This window comes from Thermobia domestica, chromosome 4 (assembly GCF_964235325.1).
Source record: "Thermobia domestica chromosome 4, izTheDome1.hap1.1, whole genome shotgun sequence".
Lineage (NCBI taxonomy): Eukaryota > Metazoa > Arthropoda > Insecta > Zygentoma > Lepismatidae > Thermobia > Thermobia domestica.
Genome location: NC_137457.1, coordinates 216,204,360 through 216,229,414, shown reverse-complemented (window position 1 = coordinate 216,229,414; position 25,055 = coordinate 216,204,360). Strand labels below are relative to the sequence as shown.

At 34.8% G+C, this 25,055-nt stretch overlaps 1 protein-coding gene across 1 annotated transcript in view; it reads right to left on the bottom strand.

Moving 5' to 3' along the window:
- Window positions 1-24,676, bottom strand: part of LOC145683031 (sphingomyelin phosphodiesterase-like) — an 83,144-nt gene extending 58,468 nt beyond the window's left edge. Inside the window, exons 1-2 of the mRNA XM_081754388.1 lie at window positions 24,589-24,676; window positions 21,214-21,524 (exon numbers count right to left, since the gene is read on the bottom strand). Coding sequence (XP_081610514.1) covers window positions 21,214-21,524; window positions 24,589-24,676 — 399 coding nt within the window. The remainder of the gene's footprint in view (window positions 1-21,213; window positions 21,525-24,588) is intronic.
- Between the last annotated feature and the right edge of the window lie 379 nt (window positions 24,677-25,055).

Sequence of the window (25,055 nt, the reverse complement as noted above, 5' to 3'; positions counted from 1 at the left end):
CAACAACAAATAAAAGCCCAATCCTGTTGCTGTTGGAATGAACTCTCTTTAAGTCGTTTGATCTGAAATGACTTTACAGAACCTAAATAAATATTCTGTCACTTCAGGGGGGAGGTAGGAAGAGCAAAATCTCCCCTTCTACTGTATGAAAACATATACTTTCAATCAAATGCTTAGCGGGAGTGAACCCATTGGTATAGCGCTTTTATGATTTGAAATCTTGCTCCCAAGCCATCTTTTGTCATAACTGACAACATAGGAGAACGGGAGATGCAAATATGATGAAGGAGAAATACACTCACATGTGCAAATTCAGAATTGGAGACAAAATGATCGGATAGCATCCATATTTTGTCGAAAATTTTGATTTTGTAAGTAGACATGTAAAAGCTCACCCGAACTTGAGAGCATCCCATTACCAATTGTTGAATTAAAGTGGAGAAGTTGAGAGCATCAGATGATTACGGAGGGAGAGAAACATCTTAAGATATGGGGAACGAACAATGGAAAAAAATACCAACTTGCCTCGACCGGACTCGAACCCTAAACCCCATGATTACGAAGCCACGCCTTTGCTCACTCATCCGCAGAGCCACACAGAGTCGTGCGGTCATACGTCAGGAAAAGCGCCGTTACGACCAGTGATTTATTTGTAGGGGGAAGCTAGGAAAATTCCCCGTGTCTAGTTTTTCTTTCCTTAGCACTAACTTAATTACTGTTGTCCCAGCCTGAGAAGAATATTTTCCACCACTCTAGAAAATTTCCTAACAATTTGCATACATTTTAAGCAACACAAAATATTTATTCATCGCTGTTCTGCATAATTATACTTACACAAAGGAATTATTTTCAATTCAATGAATTCCTGTACCAAGTAAACAGAAGTACTGAGAATGAAATTCTATATCTCGCGAATAGTTTTGCAGAAAATACCTAAGCTAAATTTTCTATTGGGAACAGGGAGAAGCATACACGCGGAGCTTAGGAAGCAGATTGCGCCCATAAGATTTGTTTTGGTCAGTAAGGGACATAAATTTACATTCAAATGGCAAAATCTCACGTTTAATTATGCTATAATTTTACTTTTAAGAACTCCAAATGCGTAGAACGAAGGCATTCTTTTTTGCTTGGAGGAATAAAATTATGGCTGAAGGTACTACACATTCCTTGCTACCGTATCGCGATTTAATTAAATGTTTTAAAAGTTTTTAAAGCTCAATCCCTAACCAAATTGATAACTGCATGATCTATCTCTTTGCAGTTCACTTAAAACACTATAGAAATATCGTAAAACTTAATAAAAGGAAAAAAGTTCTTTCACAGCGTGAAGCTTACGTTTATTACCATATACTTATAGCGTAGGTGGTTTGTGTATCTTCTTTCGTAGCTCATTGGATTCGTATAGAATTCCCATTCCCGTGTTCGAATCTTCGCGTCGCTGTTTTTTATTTTTATTTTATTATTGATCAGGTAGGACTCCAGTAGAAAGAAACATATGGTTACAGTTCAAGGTGTGATTCGATATTCTGCAAGTATTTATTTATTTTTTTCTTGTCAAGCGAAAAATTGAAGTAGAATTTTACATGCGTAAAACTTCTAAATTTGACTGTTAATAAGATCTATGAATAAGATTACAGCTCAAAATAAATTGAATTATCTTCAATTGTAGTCCATAATTAGCTATGGTCAAGGAAATGGATTTAAGCTGTTTTGTGTGTGATCAGCACATTGACTTCGATCATCCGTATTTCTGGAAATAAATATCACTAATTTTGTTTTTTTCGTTTATATATAAAATTCTCATCCTTTAGTCCTTAACAAAACAGAGATTATTGTTCAAACTGTCACTATGGGATTACATTTCATTATATAAAAAAAAGAAACTAACTATATATATATATATATATATATATATATATATATATATATATATATATATATATATATATATATATACTTAAAAATATCGAAAATAATATGACAAATATTATGAACAATTTTATAATAGAACTAAGCAATGTTTTATAATACACTAAACTGAATGAAATACAGGATATTTGAAGTTAGCGATAATATTGCCAGTAGATTCTGAAATACAAGTTTCTTGAACAGATAGGGACACTTCACCTTGAAATATACACCTTGAATTTGATTCTCGATAGAATCTGAAATATGTTAAGAACTTTAAACCTTGAATAACGCAACACAAGTTTGAATCCCATGGCTGTAATTGTGTCTTTACAAACTCACTCTTTTTATATAAATCAACCAATCTAAAGCCGGATCTTTATTCAAAAAGTATTTTCTCCTTTACGTATATTTCAGGGAGAACATTTAACGTCAACTTTTTATTAGCAAATGTAGCAACTGATCAAATTGAATAATGCTAAAAATAGCCTACTTCGCTTGCTAGAACTTATCTTTGGTAGAAGTTCATACATCAAATCTTTTTTTTGTGTTTCTTGTTTTTTGTTTGTTTGTTTGTTTCTTAGGTTTCTGAATACTTCGGAAGATTTTAACAGAATCCTTGTAATTATACATTTATGTTTGCTCTGTTTGATATGAATAAAATATTTCTCATGAAGAAAATGGTCTGCAGAGCTCTTTGTAGAATGTCTGTTATTAGTTGTAGTAGTTGGTTTTACTTTAGCGTCCCATTCAGCAGCGAGGCTATATGAGACATGGACTTACAGCTTAACGTGGGATCCGAAACCATAGGCTTCTACTGAGAATCGAGCTTCATTTTTAGGGAAAAAAATCTATCCACAGTCAGTTCCTACCCGTTGGGGTTAGAACATACCCTATTATTATACTGGTATTTGGAAGCAGTGATAATTGGTTACGTATTTTTTGACCTGGAAGGAATCACACTCGTGTCCCGGCAAGACAGGAACAGACCTGGAGACGACGACACGTCGTGATACGCACGATGAAATTGTATGATACTGTTAAATATTAAAGTTAATGCATCATTTTTATATCAATAGATAACTTACATAAAAAAGACAGTAACAATGCTATTAACGTATATCTACATAGTATATAAATTAAAAATATGTTGTCTATTATAGCGAAAAATGGATGAACCGTTTGAAATGAATTTTATTGACATAGTTAACCTCTAGCTTGGACTAGGTTATTGAGATCTTGCTCGGGAGAGTACTCCCGGTAGTAGTAACTAAATACACGATTCTGATTGGTTGGCGTTATCCATATCTTGCTACGTAGCCTATACCTATGTATATAACAAAAATCATACGCTTGTTGCTATAGGTCCTCGTGGTCGTGTGCGCTAGCGTTGTAGGCTGGTAACAAGAATGGCTTTTGGCGTGAGTTCAAACCCGGTCGAAAGAAATTTATCTATTTTTTAAAATCGTTCATAACACTTTTTTCAATAAAATATGATGAAAAAGTACCCAAAAAGAAGATTTGCTTACTTTTGGGGAGATAAGTAGTAGTGGTAGTAGTAGTACAGCAGAAGCGGATATATATATATATATATAACTTTCCATGAAATCATGAAAATAAAAAAAAAAATGACTTCCAACTCTATTCAGAAAGTAGGTATATTGGCACGTGTCGAACCGAGTTGTTTGCTACGCGACGTTATGCCTTCAGGCAAACTTCTGGCTATCGACTAGGTAAGTCTTAAGGGCCACTATGAAGAAAGAAAGAAAGAAAGAAAGAAAAAGGTATGCTTAAAAGGGACCAAGTTCCTCTGAACTTCGAAACTTGGTTATTTAAATATTATAATAAAATATGTTTAAAAATAACTTCCACCATATTGAGTCAATTTGATTCAATATGGCGTATATTTTCTTTGGGGCTTCTCGATCATCCCTATTAAACGAAGTCAATTGGGGTCAAGAGAAAAATGAAATTAATTTGTTATTGGGAAACAGTAATGAAACTAGATAAGAATTTCATTACCTGGATCCGGTATGACCTAACAAACCTGGAGACGATGGAAATGAAAGTGTCTACGACACAGTTAAAGAAGCCCTAACCGTTCCTGTTGATCTAGTGGGTAGCGTGTGCGCCTGTGGTTCGTGTAGTCTGGGATTCGATTTTCGTTAGGAGATCATTAAAACTTTACTTCAAGAAACATTAGTTTCGTTGATGATCCGTCTCCTTTAGCCTAAAGGACTTTATCGTGGAACGTGAAACTAATTTTTCATTAATGTTCATTTAAGTTTTAAATGAAATTATAACAACACGATTCTGCTTTCTCTTCTTACTAAATTTATATTTGCCTTTCTTGTTTGATGAGTGCGTCTGTGTGTGTCAAAACATTGCACTGAAAGATAACTGCAAGGTCTGTAAGAGTATAAGCGCTTGAGAGTAACAGAAAAGATAAGTTATTTGATTTTAAGGGATTGTCAAAATTCAATCAAGCGAGCCAGTAAAATTTGTCTTGTGGAATGTACGGAGTGGGGAACGGGGGTTATTGCTACACGATCCTAATTAAATGATCAAAGCAAGGAAGTAATTTAACTGTTTACAATGAATTTTGAACATACGTAGTTAACACGTGGATTGACTGGGATAGCTTTTATCATTCGCTGTTTTTCTGGGAGATGAAAGGGGTTTAAATATTTCCCAAATAACATTTTCGTACACTTATTCTTCTCGTGTGGAGAATGGAAATTGTAATTAGTTGGTTGATAATTTTTAAACTGATGTGAACAGTGAAAACGTGCTTTGAATATCCAGACGAATGCAACTATGTGTCTAATCATTTTTACTTATTTATTTTTAAATTCTGGGTTTACATTTATACTCAGTCAATAATTTTAAATTAATTGTTGATTCTATTTCATGAGTTTTAGAATATATTTAACTATTAGAGATGCGCACGAGACAAGATTTGAAGCTGTCTCGTCTCGAAAATGTGCTGTAAAAGTGATATCTCGACTCGAAAAACGTATATTTTTCTATTGGAAGAGCTGTGTCTCGACTCTAATTTTCTCAGGAAAATTCTGTCTCGACTCGACTCGTGCGCATCCCTATTAACTACTTAGCCAAGCTTATATTAGGGACCCATAGGCCCAATTTTTAGAAGCTAAAAATCTGAAATTTAATTATAAGTCACGATGCTTCAGCGAGAAATCAACTTTTATATCCAGCATTGTGATTCTCATTGTGGCTTTTTTAATTGCAACGCATCTCGGATCACACCAATCACTTTCTCATAATACTATGAGCTCTAAGACTGATGGGTTGAATGGTTAGAATTTTAACTTAATTTGCAGCACCGAGACTATATGAGACATGGGCCTACAGCCTAACGTGTTGTCCCAAACCAGATAAACTCACACTGGAAATCGAACCCAGGTCTTCCGCACCGAACACTAAGACAGAGCGTACTTCCATTTTTTCATTTATCGTTGCATAATTATAAAATGTTACATTTCCTCTGGATCTGACACGAACTTTTCCAGGTATAATACAAGGTTCCAGGACGCATACGGCCTTTAATGATAATAACGCTAGTTTATTAACCATATTTTGGTTAAATACAGGACATGGTTTATTTTTCCAACATGCTTAAAGATCTAATAGACTGACGCGGATAGCTCATATTTTTTTCTTTCCTCTCTTTGTTTTCACAAACAGACCAATATTTCATTGACATAGTGTGTCAGAACTTAGTAGAAGAAGCAAAATGCTTCACTTCACACGTAAACCAAAAACAAGACACGCATTTCAAACGACCTTCAGGCGATATTGCTTTGCCTTTCTTTGCCTCTAGCGTTTAGTGATGATTCATTTAATAAGTAGTTGCTTACTACTGAAGGAAATTTCAATGGGTGAACAGCAGGGTGGATTGATTTAAATCAGTCTGATTTAAATCACGAATTTAATCAAGATTTAAATCACTTGATTTTTTAAATAAAAGTCGTTGGTTTAAATCAAAATCCGAAATAAATTAGAGTGAAAATAAGTAAAATCCCGTTTCTGTTCTGTTATTTCGATTATGGAAGATGATAAGAAAATACAATGAGACTCAAATTATGTAAGCACAATATGAAAACGAGTATCATGCAGAGGATGATTAGAGAAAATCCCGTTTTGAACGGGTAACGGGTAAATCCTGCTTTCTTCTCTTTGTAACATAGGGTTTTTAAATCGTTAAAACTATTCCAACGGAGAAATCATCATGAAAATTTAAGACGAAAGTTCTTTTGTGCCCACGCCTATTTGTTTGTTTCAGGTAATAGGGTCGTATTTAGGAAAGCTCGATCCCCTCTGCGAAAAAAAAAATAAAAAATAATAGAGTTTAAAACTTCAGGCGAAATTTATGTACTAAATACATAGATGTTATTCGGGATCGTAATACGGCAAATTTTGGATGCGTTAAAAAAATACTAATTCTTTTGATAAAGTGAATACTTTCAAATATCTAAGATCAATATTAACAGACGAAAACGATATTCACGAAGAAATTAAATGTCGACTAAAAGCAGGGAATTCGTGTTATTATTTAGTTCAAAATCTCTTGTCGTCGCAAATTCTGTCGAGAAATTTGAAGCTTAAAATATATAAAACGATAATCATGCCTGTTGCTCTGTATGGTTGCGAAACATGGTCGCTTGCTATGAGGGAAGAGCAGAGACTGAAAGTATTGGAGAACAAGATCCTCAGACGAATATTCGGACCTAAAAGGAACGGGAATGGGGAATGGTGGAAACTTCATAACGAGGAACTACATAATTTGTACGGTTTACCAAACATTGTTAGGGTCATCAAGTCTAGGAGACTCAGGTGGGCAGGTCATGTAGCCAGGATGGAAAAAAGTAGGAACGCTTTCAAAGTCTTAACTGGAAGACCAATCGGAAAACGACCATTAAGAAGACCTAGGCGCAGATGGGAGGACAACTTTTAGATGGATTTCGCAGATATAGGAATACAAAGTAGAAAATGGATCCAGTTGGCTAAGGATAGAAGTCAGGGAAAGCTTTTGTGAACGTGGAATTGATCCTATGGATTCCATACGCCATAGAGTTAGTTAATTTTAGGCGAAATTTATGGACTTTATATTATTTCGTGCGGCTAGCTAGTTTTGATTTTTTTTTTTAAATATGGCCCTGCCAAACATCAGTAACTTTCGCGAAAAGAAAAGTGTCATATTGATAAACGTTGCTGTAAGTTTTTTTCCTTAATGCTTGAGACACATTGTTTGGGATTCAAATAGGTAAACGATTGGGGATTAATTCAAAATTAAATCCCAATACTTCCACCTAAATGACATAATTAACATTTAATACTAATTTCTAATGTCTTTTCTGCAGTTCGCGACTTGTATTATACGAGGAGAAAGTTTTGATATAAATAAAAAAATCGATTAAAATTTTAAAAAAATCAACAAAAATGATATATTTTTTTAAAAAAATCATGATTTCTTTTACCCTGGTCAACAGTCTCACACCCAAAAACAAATAAAAAGATCCACACTCGTCATATTATTTTCTCAAAAATAGAAAAAGAGTTTAGTTAGAGTTATATTTATATTTGCGGGTAGTAACTTACTTCTTTACAAAAATAAAATTAATAATACCCACAATGAACATGCATCAATAAATAAATCAACCCATAATATTACTCTGATCCTTATTACACGCCTTCACATTCAAACATCCTGTGGAGTATTTCGTTTGTGATTCTAGTGTCAGCAAAAGTGCCTAGAACTAAAGTAGTGTCTGTGTTGAGAGACAAAGCTGTTGAACTAGGATGTTCACATAAGACAGTAAGGCAACGGTTTACTGCGGCTGGACTCCATCACGCACAACCAGCTATGAGAACTATTTTGACAGATTACCACAAGGAAAGGCGTTCAGAATGGGCTAAGAAGAACGTGAGTCTTCCACAAGCCTATTGGGATCTCGTCATCTGGTCTGATGAGAAGGTGTTCCTGTCTGATCTGCAACCGAGAATGATATTATACAGGCCACGCGGGACACGACACTTCCACAACATGTCATTCGCACCGAACATTCAAGACGAGTTTCAGCTCATTTTTGGGGCTCTATGACAGCTGAAGGTCCGCGCGATATTATTCCTGTTCCTGGACGAATGACTAGTGCGACTTATATCCAAGTACTGGAGGATACACTGCTTCCGTCTCTACACGAAAAATTTCCAGAACAAGAGGAATTCGTGTTTATGAAAGACAACAGCGGTGTTCATATCTCGACGCAAACTCAAGCATGGTTGGAAGATCATCCAGAGCTAATATGTATAGAATGGCTTCCTCGATCGCCAGACCTTAACCCCATAGAACATCTTTGGGCGTTAATGGTTCCAGAATGGAAAGAACGTCGACAAGACCGTAACAAAGGAATTCTTGAGGCACATGTAATAGAATTCTGGAATAATTTCCAACAACATCCAACTATATTCTCGAATCTTGTAGCTAGTATACCTAATCGTTTGGGTGACGTTGTAGAAGCAGAAGGTGACTAGACTAAATACTAGAATTCTTTAATTTCCAAATATTTGCGTTTTATTTATCTTTTCTTCTTTTGTTCAATGGTAAAGAACTTATATATTTCATTTTTGTTCTCAATTAACCTAAAAGACATTTGAAGCTGGATTAAATGTCTTAGGTTTTCTTCATCAAATTCAACTTTGATTTTATTTTCATCCCAATTAATGTTCAAGAGACCTTTGGAGCTAAAGTTAAATATTTTATTTCGTTTTTAGAAAAATTAGTTTTAATTTTATTTTTTACCTAATTAATGCCCAAAAGACATTTGGGGCTAGAATTATATATTTTATTTCTTCTTTACAAAATAACGTTTTTTTCACCACTACTTGTGCTGTGTGTTAAAGAAGCGAGCGGATTTCGTTTCAACTTTTACATTTGCATTATCTTTCTCTTCATCAGTTTCAGTCCCTACCAACAATAGTAGTTCTTACACTTTCAAAAAAAATAAATAAATAAAAATAAAAGTTGCTTCATGAAATCAGGTTTAACAAAAGCACAGAAGTTTTCGTAAAATGTAATCTTGAAATTGGCTTAATTTCCCCAACTCTCATGCATAACAGCATAAACAATAGACCTAACTACAGCCTGAAAGAAAACATACCTACTATTTCATGAAAAATTGGAACTTTGGAGAAAAAATGTTGTTAACAGTTTCACGAAATGAAATTAATTCACCTTTTTTCCCCTCCAACTTCAACTCAAAACAATAACTTTATGCCTCTAATTTCAAACAAAACACATTATGTTTCACAAAACTAATTTACACGAAATATTTCGTGTTACATGACAACAGGAATGAAATTTACTCCTTTATTATTGGCCAATCATAATTCCAAACAGCGGAGTTAATTGGGAACCTACAAAACAATATTTGGAATTTTGTAAGGGAACATGATTGGGAGGGGGCGATTGGTCATTCTTGACTGATTTTACCCCTAAAAGTGTGGCTTGTTCATAAACTCCAAATTACACTCGCACCATATTCTTTAAAAATTAAACATTTTTTACAGAAGTTATACTGGATCTTTTTTAAACGGCAGGGTAAAGTAATTCAACCTCTAATTCTTGATAGCCGGCGTACTTCCGTTTCCTCCCACATTATCATTCCATCAAGTCTACCATCATAATTTACATCCCTCAATCATCGTCCCCCTTAGTCTACAGGGCATAATCTTTGGACGTAAAACTGAAAAAGTTAATTTCGTTTTTCTCTTGACCCCAATTGACTTCGTTTAATAGGGATGATCGAGAAGCCCCAAAGAAAATATACGCCATATTGAATCAAATTGACTCAATATGGTGGAAGTTATTTTTAAACATATTTTATTATAACATTTAAATAACCAAGTTTCGAAGTTCAGAGGAACTTGGTCCCTTTTACGCGCTTATCCATTGCCAATTTCACCCGCAACAAATTCGAATGATGCGGATGGCCTAAAGTAAAAATAGCCTATGTTTTGTCTAATCAAATGATCTTCAGTTGTTTTGCCTATAACACAAAATTGTTATATATGTGTATGTGCAAAGGGTGTGTTTTAGCTTTCACCCCTTATTCTTGATAGAGTTAAATCCCAAACAATAGGATTATTAGTTGAAACCATAAGCCAATTTTCATTAAAATGAAACCAAAACAATAAAAGATAGTTGTGAAACAGGCAAACGGCCGCACATACACAAATGTCAGTTGACTCGAATTGTAGCGCTTGTCTTTGATCAATTTCACTATGTTCCATAAAAATGGGATTTGTTTAAAGATGTCTTCGCGGAACAGTTTTCAATCAGGGACGAATAATTAACTTCCTCAGTAATGACTGATTTCAGCCCCAAGCAGTAGAATTGTGGGAAAGGCTTATAGAACATATACTTCGTATTGTATTAGCATCTAATCACTTTTATGGATCTCGAACCGGCTCGGTATGTTGAGGTGACTGAGTCGTGAGCCGAGCCGTTGACAACACTACAGGCTGCTTAGCTACACCCACCGGCTTCCACTGGGCCACTGCGGCACCCACCTTTGTACCAGTTTGTAGTAATATTCATTATCTTCACCCTCAGAATCAGCTATCCAGTTGCGATGATTAAATTATACCTATGTATTTTATTTATTTACTAAAATATTTACGATACAGCCAAAAGATCATTATTTTTGTAAAATGTCTATTATTTAAATGAAGCAGAGTGAATATTCTACTTGAGTTTAGAACTATCACTTGCTACACTTTTAGAACTAGACCTGATAGTTTATGCTCATTATTTCTGACAATTTTCTACAAATTACTTGCAGAGACTATTCGGAGTAAATGTTTTACTTAGTTTAGTCATATTTTATTTTAATATATTTTAAATATATTTTATTTTATTCTTTTTGTTTAATAAATATAATTTAATTTTTCTTTCTTCTTCTATGGGAATTAACAATTCTCATTTTTTCTTTTTATTATGGGAATAAAGAAAATATTCTGAACAATTTTAAAGCACTTAACGCCAAGGCGTAGATAAATATGCTATTTTATTTTGTTATATGTGTGATATATGGGATATATATTTTTCTTTCATATATAGGAGAATTAACGTTTCTCTTTAGTCTCCTAAGGAAATTAGAAAAATGGATATTCATAACAGCATTGGTTTCAAACACTTAATGTCAAGGAGCAGATAGACTATTATATTTTGTTCTCCCCATGAAACAAGCATACTTTTTTCTTTCTTTCTTTCTTTCTTTCTTCATAGTGGCCCATAAGACTTACCTAGTCGATAGCCAGAAGTTTGCCTGAAGGCATAACGTCGCGTAGCAAACAACTCGGTTCGACACGTGCCAATATACCTACTTTCTGAATAGAGTTGGAAGTCATTTTTTTATTTTCATGATTTCATGGAAAGTTATATATATATATATATATATATATATATATATATATATATATATCCGCTTCTGCTGTACTACTACTACCACTACTACTTATCTCCCCCAAAATAAGCAAATCTCCTTTTTGAGTACTTTTTCATAATATTTTATTGAAAAAAGTGTTATGAACAATTTAAAAAAATAGATAAATTTCCTTCGGCCGGGTTTGAACTCACGCCAAAAGCAATTCTTGTTCCCAGCTTACAACGCTAGCGCACACGACCACGAGGACCGATAGCAACAAGCGTATGATTTTTGTTATATACAGAGGTATAGGCTACGTAGCAAGATATGGATAACGCCAACCAATCAGAATCGTGTATTTAGTTACTACTACTGGGAGTACTCTCCCGAGCAAGATCTCAATAACCTAGTCCAAGCTAGAGGTTAACTATGTCAATAAAATTCATTTCAAACGGTTCATCCATTTTTCGCTATAATAGACAACGTATTTTTAATTTATATACTATGTAGATATACGTTAATAGTATTGTTACTGTCTTTTTTATTTAAGTTATCTATTGATATAAAAATGATGCATTAACTTTAATATTTAACAGTATCATACAATTTCATCGTGCGTATCACGACGTGTCGTCGTCTCCAGGTCTGTTCCTGTCTTGCCGGGACACGAGTGTGATTGCTTCCAGGTCAAGAAATCCGTAACCAATTATCACTGCTTCCAAATACCAGTATAATAATAGGGTATGTTCTAACCCCAACGGGAAGGTACTGACTGTGGTTAGATTTTTTTCCCTAAAAACGGAGCTCGATTCTCAGTAGAAGCTTATGGTTTCGGATCCCACGTTAAGCTGTAAGTCCATGTCTCATATAGCCTCGCTGCTGAATGGGACGCTAAAGTAAAACTAACTACTACAACTAATAACAGACATTCTACAAAAAGCTTTGCAGACCATTTTCTTCATGAGAAATATTTTATTCATATCAAACAGAGCAAACATAAATGTATAATTACAAGGATTCTGTTAAAATCTTCCGAAGTATTCAGAAACCTAAGAAACAAACAAACAAACAAAAAACAAGAAACACAAAAAAAAGATTTGATGTATGAACTTCTACCAAAGATAAGTTCTAGCAAGCGAAGTAGGCTATTTTTAGCATTATTCAATTTGATCAGTTGCTACATTTGCTAATAAAATGTTGACCTTAAATGTTCTCCCTGAAATATACGTAAAGGAGAAAATACTTTTTGAATAAAGATCCGGCTTTAGATTGGTTGATTTATATAAAAAGAGTGAGTTTGTAACGACACAATTACAACCATGGGATTCAAACTTGTGTTGCGTTATTCAAGGTTTAAAGTTCTTAACATATTTCAGATTCTATCGAGAATCAAATTCAAGGTGTATATTTCAAGGTGAAGTGTCCCTATCTGTTCAAGAAACTTGTATTTCAGAATCTACTGACAATATTATCGCTAACTTCAAATATCCTGTATTTCATTCAGTTTAGTGTATTATAAAACATTGCTTAGTTCTATTATAAAATTGTTCATAATATTTGTCATATTATTTTCGATATTTTTAAGTATATATATATATATAGTTAGTTTAATTTTTTTTATATAATGAAATGTAATCCCATAGTGACAGTTTGAACAATAATCTCTGTTTTGTTAAGGACTAAAGGATGAGAATTTTATATATAAACGAAAAAAACAAAATTAGTGATATTTATTTCCAGAAATACGGATGATCGAAGTCAATGTGCTGATCACACACAAAACAGCTTAAATCCATTTCCTTGACCATAGCTAATTATGGACTACAATTGAAGATAATTCAATTTATTTTGAGCTGTAATCTTATTCATAGATCTTATTAACAGTCAAATTTAGAAGTTTTACGCATGTAAAATTCTACTTCAATTTTTCGCTTGACAAGAAAAAAATAAATAAATACTTGCAGAATATCGAATCACACCTTGAACTGTAACCATATGTTTCTTTCTACTGGAGTCCTACCTGATCAATAATAAAATAAAAATAAAAAACAGCGACGCGAAGATTCGAACACGGGAATGGGAATTCTATACGGATCCAATGAGCTACGAAAGAAGATACACAAACCATCTACGCTATAAGTATATGGTAATAATCGTAAGCTTCACGCTGTGAAAGAACTTTTTTCCTTTTATTAAGTTTTACGATATTTCTATAGTGTTTTAAGTGAACTGCAAAGAGATAGATCATGCAGTTATCAATTTGGTTAGGGACTGAGCTTTAAAAACTTTTAAAACATTTAATTAAATCGCGATACGGTAGCAAGGAATGTGTAGTACCTTCAGCCATAATTTTATTCCTCCAAGCAAAAAAGAATGCCTTCGTTCTACGCATTTGGAGTTCTTAAAAGTAAAATTATAGCATAATTAAACGTGTGATTTTGCCATTTGAATGTAAATTTATGCCCCTTACTGACCAAAACAAATCTTATGGGCGCAATCTGCTTCCTAAGCTCCGCGTGTGTGCTTCTCCCTGTTCCCAATAGAAAATTTAGCTTAGGTATTTTCTGCAAAACTATTCGCGAGATATAGAATTTCATACTCAGTACTTCTGTTTACTTGGTACGGGAATTCATAGAATTGAAAATAATTCCTTTGTGTAAGTATAATTATGCAGAACAGCGATGAATAAATGTTTTGTGTTGCTTAAAATGTATGCAAATTGTTAGGAAATTTTCTAGAGTGGTGGAAAATATTCTTCTCAGGCTGGGACAACAGTAATTAAGTTAGTGCTAAGGAAAGAAAAACTAGAGACGGGGAATTTTCCTAGCTTCCCCCTACAAATAAATCACTGGTCGTAACGAACGCTTTTCCTGACGTATGACCGCACGACTCTGTGTGGCTCCGTGGATGAGTGAGCAAAGGCGTGGCTTCGTAATTATGGGGTTTAGGGTTCGAGTCCGGTCGAGGCAAGTTGGTATTTTTTCCATTGTTCGTTCCCCATATCTTAAGATGTTTCTCTCCCTCCGTAATCATCTGATGCTCTCAACTGAGTTCTCCACTTTAATTCAACAATTGGTAATGGGATGCTCTCAAGTTCGGGTGAGCTTTTACATGTCTACTTACAAAATCAAAATTTTCGACAAAATATGGATGCTATCCGATCATTTTGTCTCCAATTCTGAATTTGCACATGTGAGTGTATTTCCCCTTCATCATATTTGCATCTTCCGTTCTCCTATGTTGTCAGTTATGACAAAAGATGGCTTGGGAGCAAGATTTCAAATCGTAAAAGCGCTATACCAATGGGTTCACTCCCGCTAAGCATTTGATTGAAAGTATATGTTTTCATACAGTAGAAGGGGAGATTTTGCTCTTCCTACCTCCCCCCTGAAGTGACAGAATATTTATTTAGGTTCTGTAAAGTCATTTCAGATCAAACGACTTAAAGTGAGTTCATTCCAACAGCAACAGGATTGGGCTTTTATTTGTTGTTGCACTTTATCTTCGCGAATAGGACGAATATCAAATAGTATATTTGGCATAACACACATATAAGATTCATTTTATTTTGGAGAAATGATGCTGTAGACGGTAGTGGGAATTTCACGCGAGTGTACGGGAATTTTCATTGCCTGGCGATTATGCCACCCGCCTTCTTTTAAAGTTAATTCGGTTGCAATACTTCCAGCAAATACTTTGGACTCAACTGGTGGAGCACTCTTGCCGTAAATCTCCATATGGCTGTACCATCCAGAAGTGTCTCCCACTGTACGTGTATACACTACTTATATACAAAACTTCTACACTCATGTTATTGAACAAGAGATAAATCGAATATATAGCATGTGCTGTAGATCTAAGCCATGAATGATATCGTTAACCCAAAAAGAAGAAAAAAAGCAAGAAAATTGCATATATTCATGCACGCAGTTAAACAAGATTATTTAATTAAGTAAACTATGCATTATTTTAAAATGTTAGGTCTTTCTCCGTTTTTTTCGAGCTTCAAATTTTTCTGGCTTCAGTGAAATCTGAAATGCTGCTTGCCAAGTTTTTCTGAATAAAAAGCATCCTTACTGCCAATATTTTCCGCTTTGTTTTCTTTAGGGTACAGACCTCTCTCCTCCGACAATATGCGTTTTGTTAGCATTTCTTTGTATGAATATAAGGAACAAAAAGTCCATTTTCAGCAACCACTTATTTTTGTCTGCTGTTCTAGTATAAAGAAACATGAAATCTAAGATTTTCTTCCTCCGAAAATTATTATTATTATTATTATCATTAATAATAATAATAATAATAATAATAATAATAATAATAATAATAATAATAATAATAATAATAATAATAATAATAATAATTTAACATTCCAGCAATTTAGACTAAAGAAGACAGAAGAATATTGAAAGTGAATGATTTGAGATTAACTTTTTATCCTCTCCGCCGAAAATCGAACACGGGATCATGTGCACGAAAGATACAGAGCTAGGAATTAGAGCGGTGATGAGACATTTTCTTCGTGACTCCATCGCCTCCCCCCCCCAGAATAAGATACTTTTTATTTTAAAAATAAAACCTATCCCAAGAATTTTTACCTTTGTATTATAAATGTGAAATAAAACCTATTGACTTCGAATGACCGCCCCCCCCAACCTTCAGCCTGGATCCGCCCTTGGTACCACTAGACGCGTATTTGCTCTTTGCGAGTTTCTGTTTGGTGACTAACTTCTTTCTTCTAAGCGTCTATATCTCACTCAACCTATCAATTGAGTCAAGCGCTGCCAAGCGGAGGAATTCGTAAGTATTACAGAAGCTGACTATATACCAGTTGCAGAGTGTGGCGCAACTGGAAGAGAGCTATGCGGGAAGATAGCAGCGAGGCAAGAATAAATCCACTTCCCCATGTTAAGAAATAGGAGCTCACAGCCGTATGTTCAATGTTACTACTTCCAGTGGCAACGGTCGCTGCAACTGGAAATGTAAATCTCTCTTTTTCTTTCAGTTTTTTAAATTGAATTTTTTAGAAATGCATTAGTACTGTTTTCCGCTCAAGAGCAAAGGTTTATTTTTTACTGATATACTACTTTAATACTTAAAAATATATTTAAAAAAATATCCAGTTGCACAACTATGCAACATATAGCACCAGCCGCCGCTGATATATATATTCACTTTTCTATAGGCACCCTTTTGGTAGACTTGTCCACCGCCCTCGCTAGTATCCCAGCACGGGCCTGCCCCTGCATTGATCAAGTATAACATTCTAGCTTATAGATTGATTTGCTTCGGTTGTTCCGAGCTTAAGATATAAGTAAAAACACATTAGGAACAAATGATATAGAAACTAAGTCTACCTGAACAATAACAATAAGAAATGATAAAAAAAGCAATGACGGCACGGGTATCAGTACGGGTCTGTATGCCTACTTTTGGGCTACCCTGTATATAGAAGCTTGTACCACACTAGCAGAAATATCTAGACGTCGAAAAATAGCCAAGATATATACATATATGTCAATTATAATAAATTTCTTCTCATGTCATTTTCTTTTCTTTTTAAATAACCTTTTTTTGACATCATATATTATTGATGAAAAATAAGACACATCAAACTGAACAAAATATTTAAGAATGAATTCTCATGCGTAGTTTTTGAGAAAAAATGAAGATTTTAAGCCCCTAATATATAACAATCGTTTTTAATAATAATTAATTGATTGTTTCTATTTTGCTAGAACAGATTGTTCCATTTATTTTCGTATGTAAAATAATACACTGTTAAGTATTAGATTATATCTATTGTTATTTGTCTTCGCCTAGCGGTATACAGTGACACTTGAATTATTCGAACTAATGGTTCTAGATACAATGCTTATCCGGATAATTGGAATAATCATATTTATATAAAAGAAATTTTTTAGAATATGAGAATAGATAAATACAGTATGTCTGAAATTTATGAAATTGTAACAGTCAGAATCAGTCGTTCTTTCAGAAAAAAAGTTCCGGGGGGATACACTTAGTATTCCGGGGGGGACACTTCTGGTACTATTCTATTTATTTTTGAATTATAAACGTGTTAATTTGGTCTCTTCCGGGGGGCAGTGCCCCTCAAAAAACATATCTGGAAGAAACACTGGTCAGAATTATCCAGCTGAAGACTTCGATAATTCCAATTGAATAGAAAATTTTAACGTCAGCTTAAATATTAATTTGAAGGAAATGATAAAATTTTACAAACAAATACGCATACAGCTCATATTTCAATTAGTTTCTGTTAATGTACTTTCTTTATATTTACTGGTGTACATCCTGATATTTGGCGATTCGGATGACTGGAGTTCGGATAATTGTATTTTTTGTTTGATTTGAGTTCAGCGTCCCTTTCAGTAGCGAGGCTATATGAGACATGGACTTCCCACTGACTGGGAATTAAAACTTGAGTCTCTTGCGCCGAATCAGATAATTGACGAATTCCTACGAATAAACAGCAATGCTCCGTTCGTAGTTTGCGAGCTTACTAGTGCTATATCTTGGGCAATGTAGAATAGAGTCTTTCAGTATATTAGTGATGCTCTGTACAGCATGATTTTACTAATAACCTAGAAACGGCCAAAATGTGCCATACACCATTATTTGGGAGGTGCTTCAATTGGAGCTATATTTTACTCTTAACATATCAAGAAAACAATAGGTCAAAACGGACGGAGCATTTTTTCCTCAGGAGCCGTTTACATACTACGTAAAGTAATTTTTGACCAATTTTTATCCCCTCCCCATTTTGCCGAAATCTTTTTCCCCCTTTGGCACATAACGCTTTTTGAAATGAAAGTGAAATGAAATCTTTCAGTCTTACGTCCCACGTTTATGCCGGTTGATGATGAGAAATGAATGAAATGGGGTCATGAAGAAAGTGGGAGGAAACAGGAAACTTCCGAGAAAACCTACGCACACGGTGTTTATCCACCACAAAGTTACTTGGCGGGGGCTGGGATCGAACCGGGGACTCCACGCACCAGAGCTGAACGCCCTACCACTGAGCCACAGCATAACGCATTTTGATATATGTTTTTTCCACCAATTTTGCTTATTTTGGGGGTTAATACAATAAAAAAAAACTAATTTTAATAGCAGAACTATTTATTACTAAGGCCCGGATTTTTATGTAGTCCAAAGTACCGAAATATGTACATAAATATGTAGCAAAAATCAATGAAATATGTAAGAAATATGTTAAAAATATGAAAATATGTAAAAAATATTTTTTCGTGTTTATTTTGTGTCTGTGCTATTTTCTTAGCTAATTAATATACTGTAACATATTTATGTAGTAAAAGCTTAACAAGTGTAAATAACTTCCTACAGATACGTACAAATTTTCAGAAGAAACAAATGAAAATATCTATAAAGAAATTAAAAATCACATTATTGAACATATGAACACACAAAAAAAAATATTTATTTAAACAAAAGGCACTTACTTTTGGGACGAACAATGAACCACTAAATAATTTTACGCAATGGATAAACTTTGTCACTAACTTGTCACTGATACGTTCAAATTTTCACTAAGAGCAAATAAAATTGTCTCGTGGAGAAATGAAAATCACATTATTGAATATCAAAAGAGAAAAAATATTTTAAATAACGAGCGCTTACTTTCGGAGCGTACCATGAACCACTATTTTATATGGTGGTATTCGAAAAATTCTCTAACTTGCCACAGATACTTCAAGCTTTTACTAGTAACAAATGAAATTGTCTCAGAAAAAATGAAAAACACATTATTGTATATGATGAAAGAAATCTTAGAAAAAAAGCGCTTACTTTGCTGATGCTCAATGAACCACTACATACTTTTCCAATTGTTCAGGAGCTAAAGAGAGTCGTTGGTCAGTCAGGATCCTTTTATAGGCTGAGAAAGACCTCTCCACGTTGCAGGAAGTAACAGGCGCGAACTTCAGCAAATGACATTTTCCAGGACTGATTTCCTCAGGGGCCTCCGTTTCTTCTATATCCAATATCCTGCATGCAGTCCTCAATGTTAGGTATCCTGGATTCCTCTTCAAAACTGACTGGAACTTTCGGGCAATTTTCGCACCTGTTTCTCCCTGCACAATGTTGAGTTTCTTGTGTTTCCGTAGAGGTTGCACATACGAAAAAAGGTGAGAAAGCCAGTCAACTGTATGCGTTTTAGTTTGTTTTGTCGGCACACATCCGAGTGGCGTCTGCTTGCAAAGGCGATAAGCACAAAAATCCTTATATTGTTTTCTTTATTTATATATAAGAAAACAGATTTTTTTCAGGATTGGAAGCGATAACTGACGACGCCTATTTTTATTTGCGTATTATTTAAAGAAAATTAGCGAAAAGGAACCAGAAAACTGAATTTATTTATTAAATATGTATAGTAGACGGAAAATATGTAACAGACTTCAAAATATGTAAAAATATGTAACGTGATTTTGGTTTATATGGCTCTTTACTTGGTAATCTGCGAACATTTCATATTTTCACCAGCGTACATACAAAGGAAAAAATATGTAAAAACATAAAAATCCGGGCCTTATTTATTACAAATGCTAAATATTTATATTCTGAATAAATTTGCAGTGTTTTTCGCCAACAAATTAAAGTATTAGGAAATGGTAATACCGTAGTAATATTTTAACCCCATAACGTTGTTTAATTAATCAGCATTAATTCTTAGATATTACATATTGTCGTTTTCCCAAGGAGATCGCACCCATTCTTTTAGGTCACCGATGAATGGCAAGAAAGAAGTACTGCCGGAAGATGAAGGTGAAACAGAGTTAAAGAATTGACATTTACTTTTTTTTTTTCGAGATCCAGGATGCTTCTTGTATTTGAAGTTTGCCGGTGTCGATGGTACAAAGAAGTTCTCTTCCTCGTCGACCACAGATTCGATGTAGGTACACGCGTCGACGAGCAGGGATATCTCGTTTCTAAACAAGCTTTCAAGCATCTTTCTTTGACTTTGGGTTTCAGTTCACCCCTTTTCAAATTACTTTTGTCCTAAATGTGTGTCAGAATGCGAATAAACTCGATTTCTTCAGAAAAATTCAAATCCAAAAAGAGAGAGAGAAAACAGTATGAGATAAATATCCGACGAATTTAGCTTTTAGCGTCTTATTTTGCTCTGCAAATCGTGGATCATTCCGTCCCTGAAAATAGTATCATTTCACGAAAAAAGAGCTTCTATTTCATATGTGAAACTTCTTAGAAGAATAGACTGGGTAATGATCCAAATAAAAAATTTTGAATCATATTCTTAGAAATAGCAATACGAGTAGGAACGCGAGGGCGTTTTTAAGCGGTAGTTGCGATCACTAACAACTAACTCGAGAAAAGCTTCGTGTGCCGCAAATGCAATGCTGCGATAGCCACAAAATTGAATTTTATTGCATTGTAATTCACGCAGGGCATATCCACTCATGCTAGTGTCTAGTAGCCGCTTCGAATCCCTTCTGTATGACTCATTTTATATAAGCTATGTTAGCAATTTTCCTAAACAATAGAGATATTTATTTATTTATATAAAAAAGAAAACAACTGAATAAATCTATTTGTTTAAAAGATTGCATATAAACCAGAGAATAAAAATAAAAACTACAGCAAAAAATATGCGTTACGTAACGAAGGCGTAAAGCCATTCCTCCTATGTCACATTTCGTAACGCAAGGGCAAACTCCTCCCGCCTTGCCGTGTTTCGTGGTATGTAAACGACCCCTCATTGGATTGGATATTGCCTTACCAAAGATAATAACGCTAATAATTCAGTCACGAGAAAGAGAGATAATTGTGATAATAGAACAATACTTGATTTCTTTCTTACCGTGTTAAGTTCGATAGTTCCACGGCAAACCCTTTCATTTGCAATGTTGAACAAGGTACACATGTAAATCATACACTCTGCTATTTCCTCTTTGGGCCTCCCCTCGGTGACCATATCAAGCGCTGTCTGTACGAAGACATAACAAAGAGTACATATGTTACTTTGCAGCATGTCTGGCACTCGGGTCCATTGAATACCATGAAAGCCATCAGGTATTTTCAACTGCTCTAAGATCTCTCGGAATCTCTTGGTGCGAATTCCAGTAATTTGGAAGCAATCGAAATCCTCAAAGAACCATTCGAAGATACTATCTGAAAATAAAGGAAAATAAGTTAGTTATTTAATTACATTATAATAGAGTACATGAAACATATATTTATTTCTGAGTCTATTGAAAAATTTGTTGAAAGATTTTGAATTTACGTTCTTACACAACATCAACCTGCTTTTTGTCAACGAACCATGCTGATTTAAATCCGTTGTCATTTACGGACGCACAAGGCACTAGGCAATATCAGTTCATAAAATGAACAACTCCGCACCATATTCTTTTTCCTGAAGAAAAACAGCATTTCAGGAATACGTCAGAAGTCCCAGAAATTTAAAGTTTTTGACTAGCAACGTATGAATCATCAGTGGCGTACGCAAGAGGAGATTCCGGATTTTATTCGCTTCCTTTGAATAAGATATCATAAAAATATATATACGAAGCTGTCCAGAAAGTACCAGACGTTTTGGCCTATAGCGGCAGTGGGTGAGGCTAGAGTGGCCATCTTGGTGTCAGAATGTTGCCACACTCAGTACGCATCCAGGTGTGGTAGCATGAGGACTGTGACGCTCTCGCTGTGCTTTCTGTGTCGTGTTAGAATGTGCGCTACAATAGAAAATCCCGGCTCTTGTGAGGTGCGTTCTGAGATGAGTTTTTTTTTTTGCAAAAAACTACAAGGTAATTGAAATTAATTGCCACCTATGTAAAGTGTACGGATATGAAATAATGAGTGTTTTTCACGACAATGCACGTCCACACACAGCCAAGTGTACCCGAAAGCTCTTGGATGGTTATGGATGGGATGTCTTCGATCATTCACCATACAGCCTGGATTTGGCGCCGAGTGATTACCACCTCTTCCTAGAGATGAAGACACGGATCGCTACACAATGTTTTGATACTGATGCCGAACTGCATTCTGGTGTAAGCCAGTGTTTGAAATCATAGACGGTAGATTTCTGCCGCAGTGATATTAAAAAACTTGTGCCTTGGCATTGTAAATGCCTGAATTTGCATTGCGATTATGTGGAACTATAGCTTAAGAGTGTACCTTTCAAACGTATATAATACAATTTAGTTAGTTCATTTTTTATTTCAAAACGTCTCTTATTTTCTGGACAGCCCTCGTATATATCTTGAAACGATATGAACTTAAAATCTTGATCCTGCTTGACGAAATTCCGCGTACGCCACTGTTATCTATTTCCAACTGTCAGTTGTGACATAGGAGTACTCGCATGCGATTAGTGACAGGAAAAAACTGGATTGAATAAAGAAAGGGAGAGAACAAAGTAGAGGAATGGGATAAAGCAAGTTTTTCCAGTGTACCTACAATTTTTCCATTTCTTTTAGTTTAACGTCCTGCATTACCTACATATACCGAAGCCAAGGAAGACGGTGATGATGAGATGGATGATATCAGTGGAATGATAAAAATGGAAGGAAACGGGAGAATCCCGATACTGTCCCCGCACATGGTGTTTGTCCACAAGAAAGCACTTGGTGAGCACTGTACGGGAGGTCCCCCAAGTTGTCGCTCAAATCTGATTACCACATAGCACATCTGATAGAGCATTATGAGAAATGAAAATTAGCAAAATTTAACGTGCTATGGATCAGAAGGGTAGGAGCTTTCGGGCTTAAAAATTTGAATATCCAGAAAATTATATCATGGAATTATGTACGTTTAAAGTAATATTTTGAAAACCGTTAAAGCAATCAAAACAAAAGTTCCACAATATAATGAGAACAAAATACCCTATCGAAAACTACAGTGTTGCCATAGGTGAAGTAGTGTTGTCAACTCAGCATAAAATATTTTCGTTGAAATAACACCATATACAAGTGTGCACAGATTTAAATTGCACTATTATCATTAACATAACAGTGAAGTGTAGTGACACAGTGTTGCACACTGTTGGAGCTACGTATGCTGAAAATGTTCAATGGAGAAGTCTGATATGTGACGACAGACGGTAATAAAGAAATGAATTATAAAAAATGAAGGTTTTGCATTATACTTCTGAGCCCTGGTGAATAAGCAGACAATTCACGAAAACAAAATGATACACGCGAGGAAAGAAACACGTGTTTTCCATTTCTGTAAACTGGTTGCCAGATTTTCTTATCAATATTTGGAAGAGTACTTTCTTGGTTCATGTCTTTCGTGTTAAGTGACATATTCTTTTACTTCCTCTCCTACATGCCATATGATTATGTTTGTACACTGTAATCTATATTATAAAAGAGAACGTACAAATCCTTTGTTCCCTCATCACGCTAATACGGCTGAACCAATTTCTTTTATTTTTGGGGGGTTATTAGGATTTGGACCCTAGATGGTTTTTATCATATCACTTTAATTTTTAATTACCAGTGTCTTGAGATAATTGACCATTCAAGTGTCCATAACGTACAAATCCTTTGTTAGTTCATCATAGGTATAAAAATAAACGTATTTATATGCAACCCGCATGATCGTGTCACTCGGCGGGTTAACATAAATGACAGGCGCTATAATGTTAACATTTACTGCAATTTGAAAGCGAAAAAGTAAAAATTATCTAAGTAACAAAGTTTATTGCGTTCCGGGGTGACCGCAGCGAAGCGGGGCGGGTTAACATAAATGACAGGCGATATAATGTTAACATTTACTGCAATCTTCTATGGTTTTTATCATATCACTTGAAAGCGAAAAAGTAAAAATTATCTAAGTAACAAAGTTTATTGCGTTCCGGGGTGACCGCAGCGAAGCGGGGTGAACGCTGCTAGTATTACAATATTCACATTGAAAATATAATTATTTTATTACTACCTCATTTCGTTTTTAGCCGGCCCGGATAGCCGTGTGGTCTAGAAGATTAGACAACCGACATGTTGGGGATCGAGGGTTCCAATCCCGTCTCGGACATGTCTTTGTTGTACTTTTCATCTTACATTTCATTGCTATCTTTCTCTTTCATAGTGGTTCGGATCCCACTTTACACCGTAGGGCCCGCCCTACATAGCTCCCGAGCTGACACAGGACGTAAAAATGGCATCATTCAATTTCGTTTTTGAAATGCCTCAATATTTTGTGAGACTGCTAACATTTTGTTATGTTATACTATCTGTGTTCTGCATTTGAACCAAATTCATAATCTGAGAGCTAGATTCCTTTATTACAATCTGTTGCCACATATCAGATTTCTCCATTGTAGTGTACATTTTCAGCACACGTAGCTACAACAGTGTGCAACACTATACCACTACACTTCACTGTTATGTTTAGTGATAATAACGGATTTAAAATCTATGCACACTTGTACATGGTGCTACTTCAAACAAAAATATTTTATGCTGAGTTGGCAACACTGCTTCAACTATGGCAACACTGTAGTTTTCGATAGGGCATTTTGTTCTCATTATATTATGCAATTTTTGTTTTGAGTGCTTTAACGGTTTTTAAGATATTTACTTTAAACGTACATAATTCCATGATACAAAGGTATAATTTTTTGGATATTAAAAATTTGAAGCCCCGTAGCTCCTATTGTTCTGTCCATAGCACGTTTAATTTTGCTCATTTTTATTT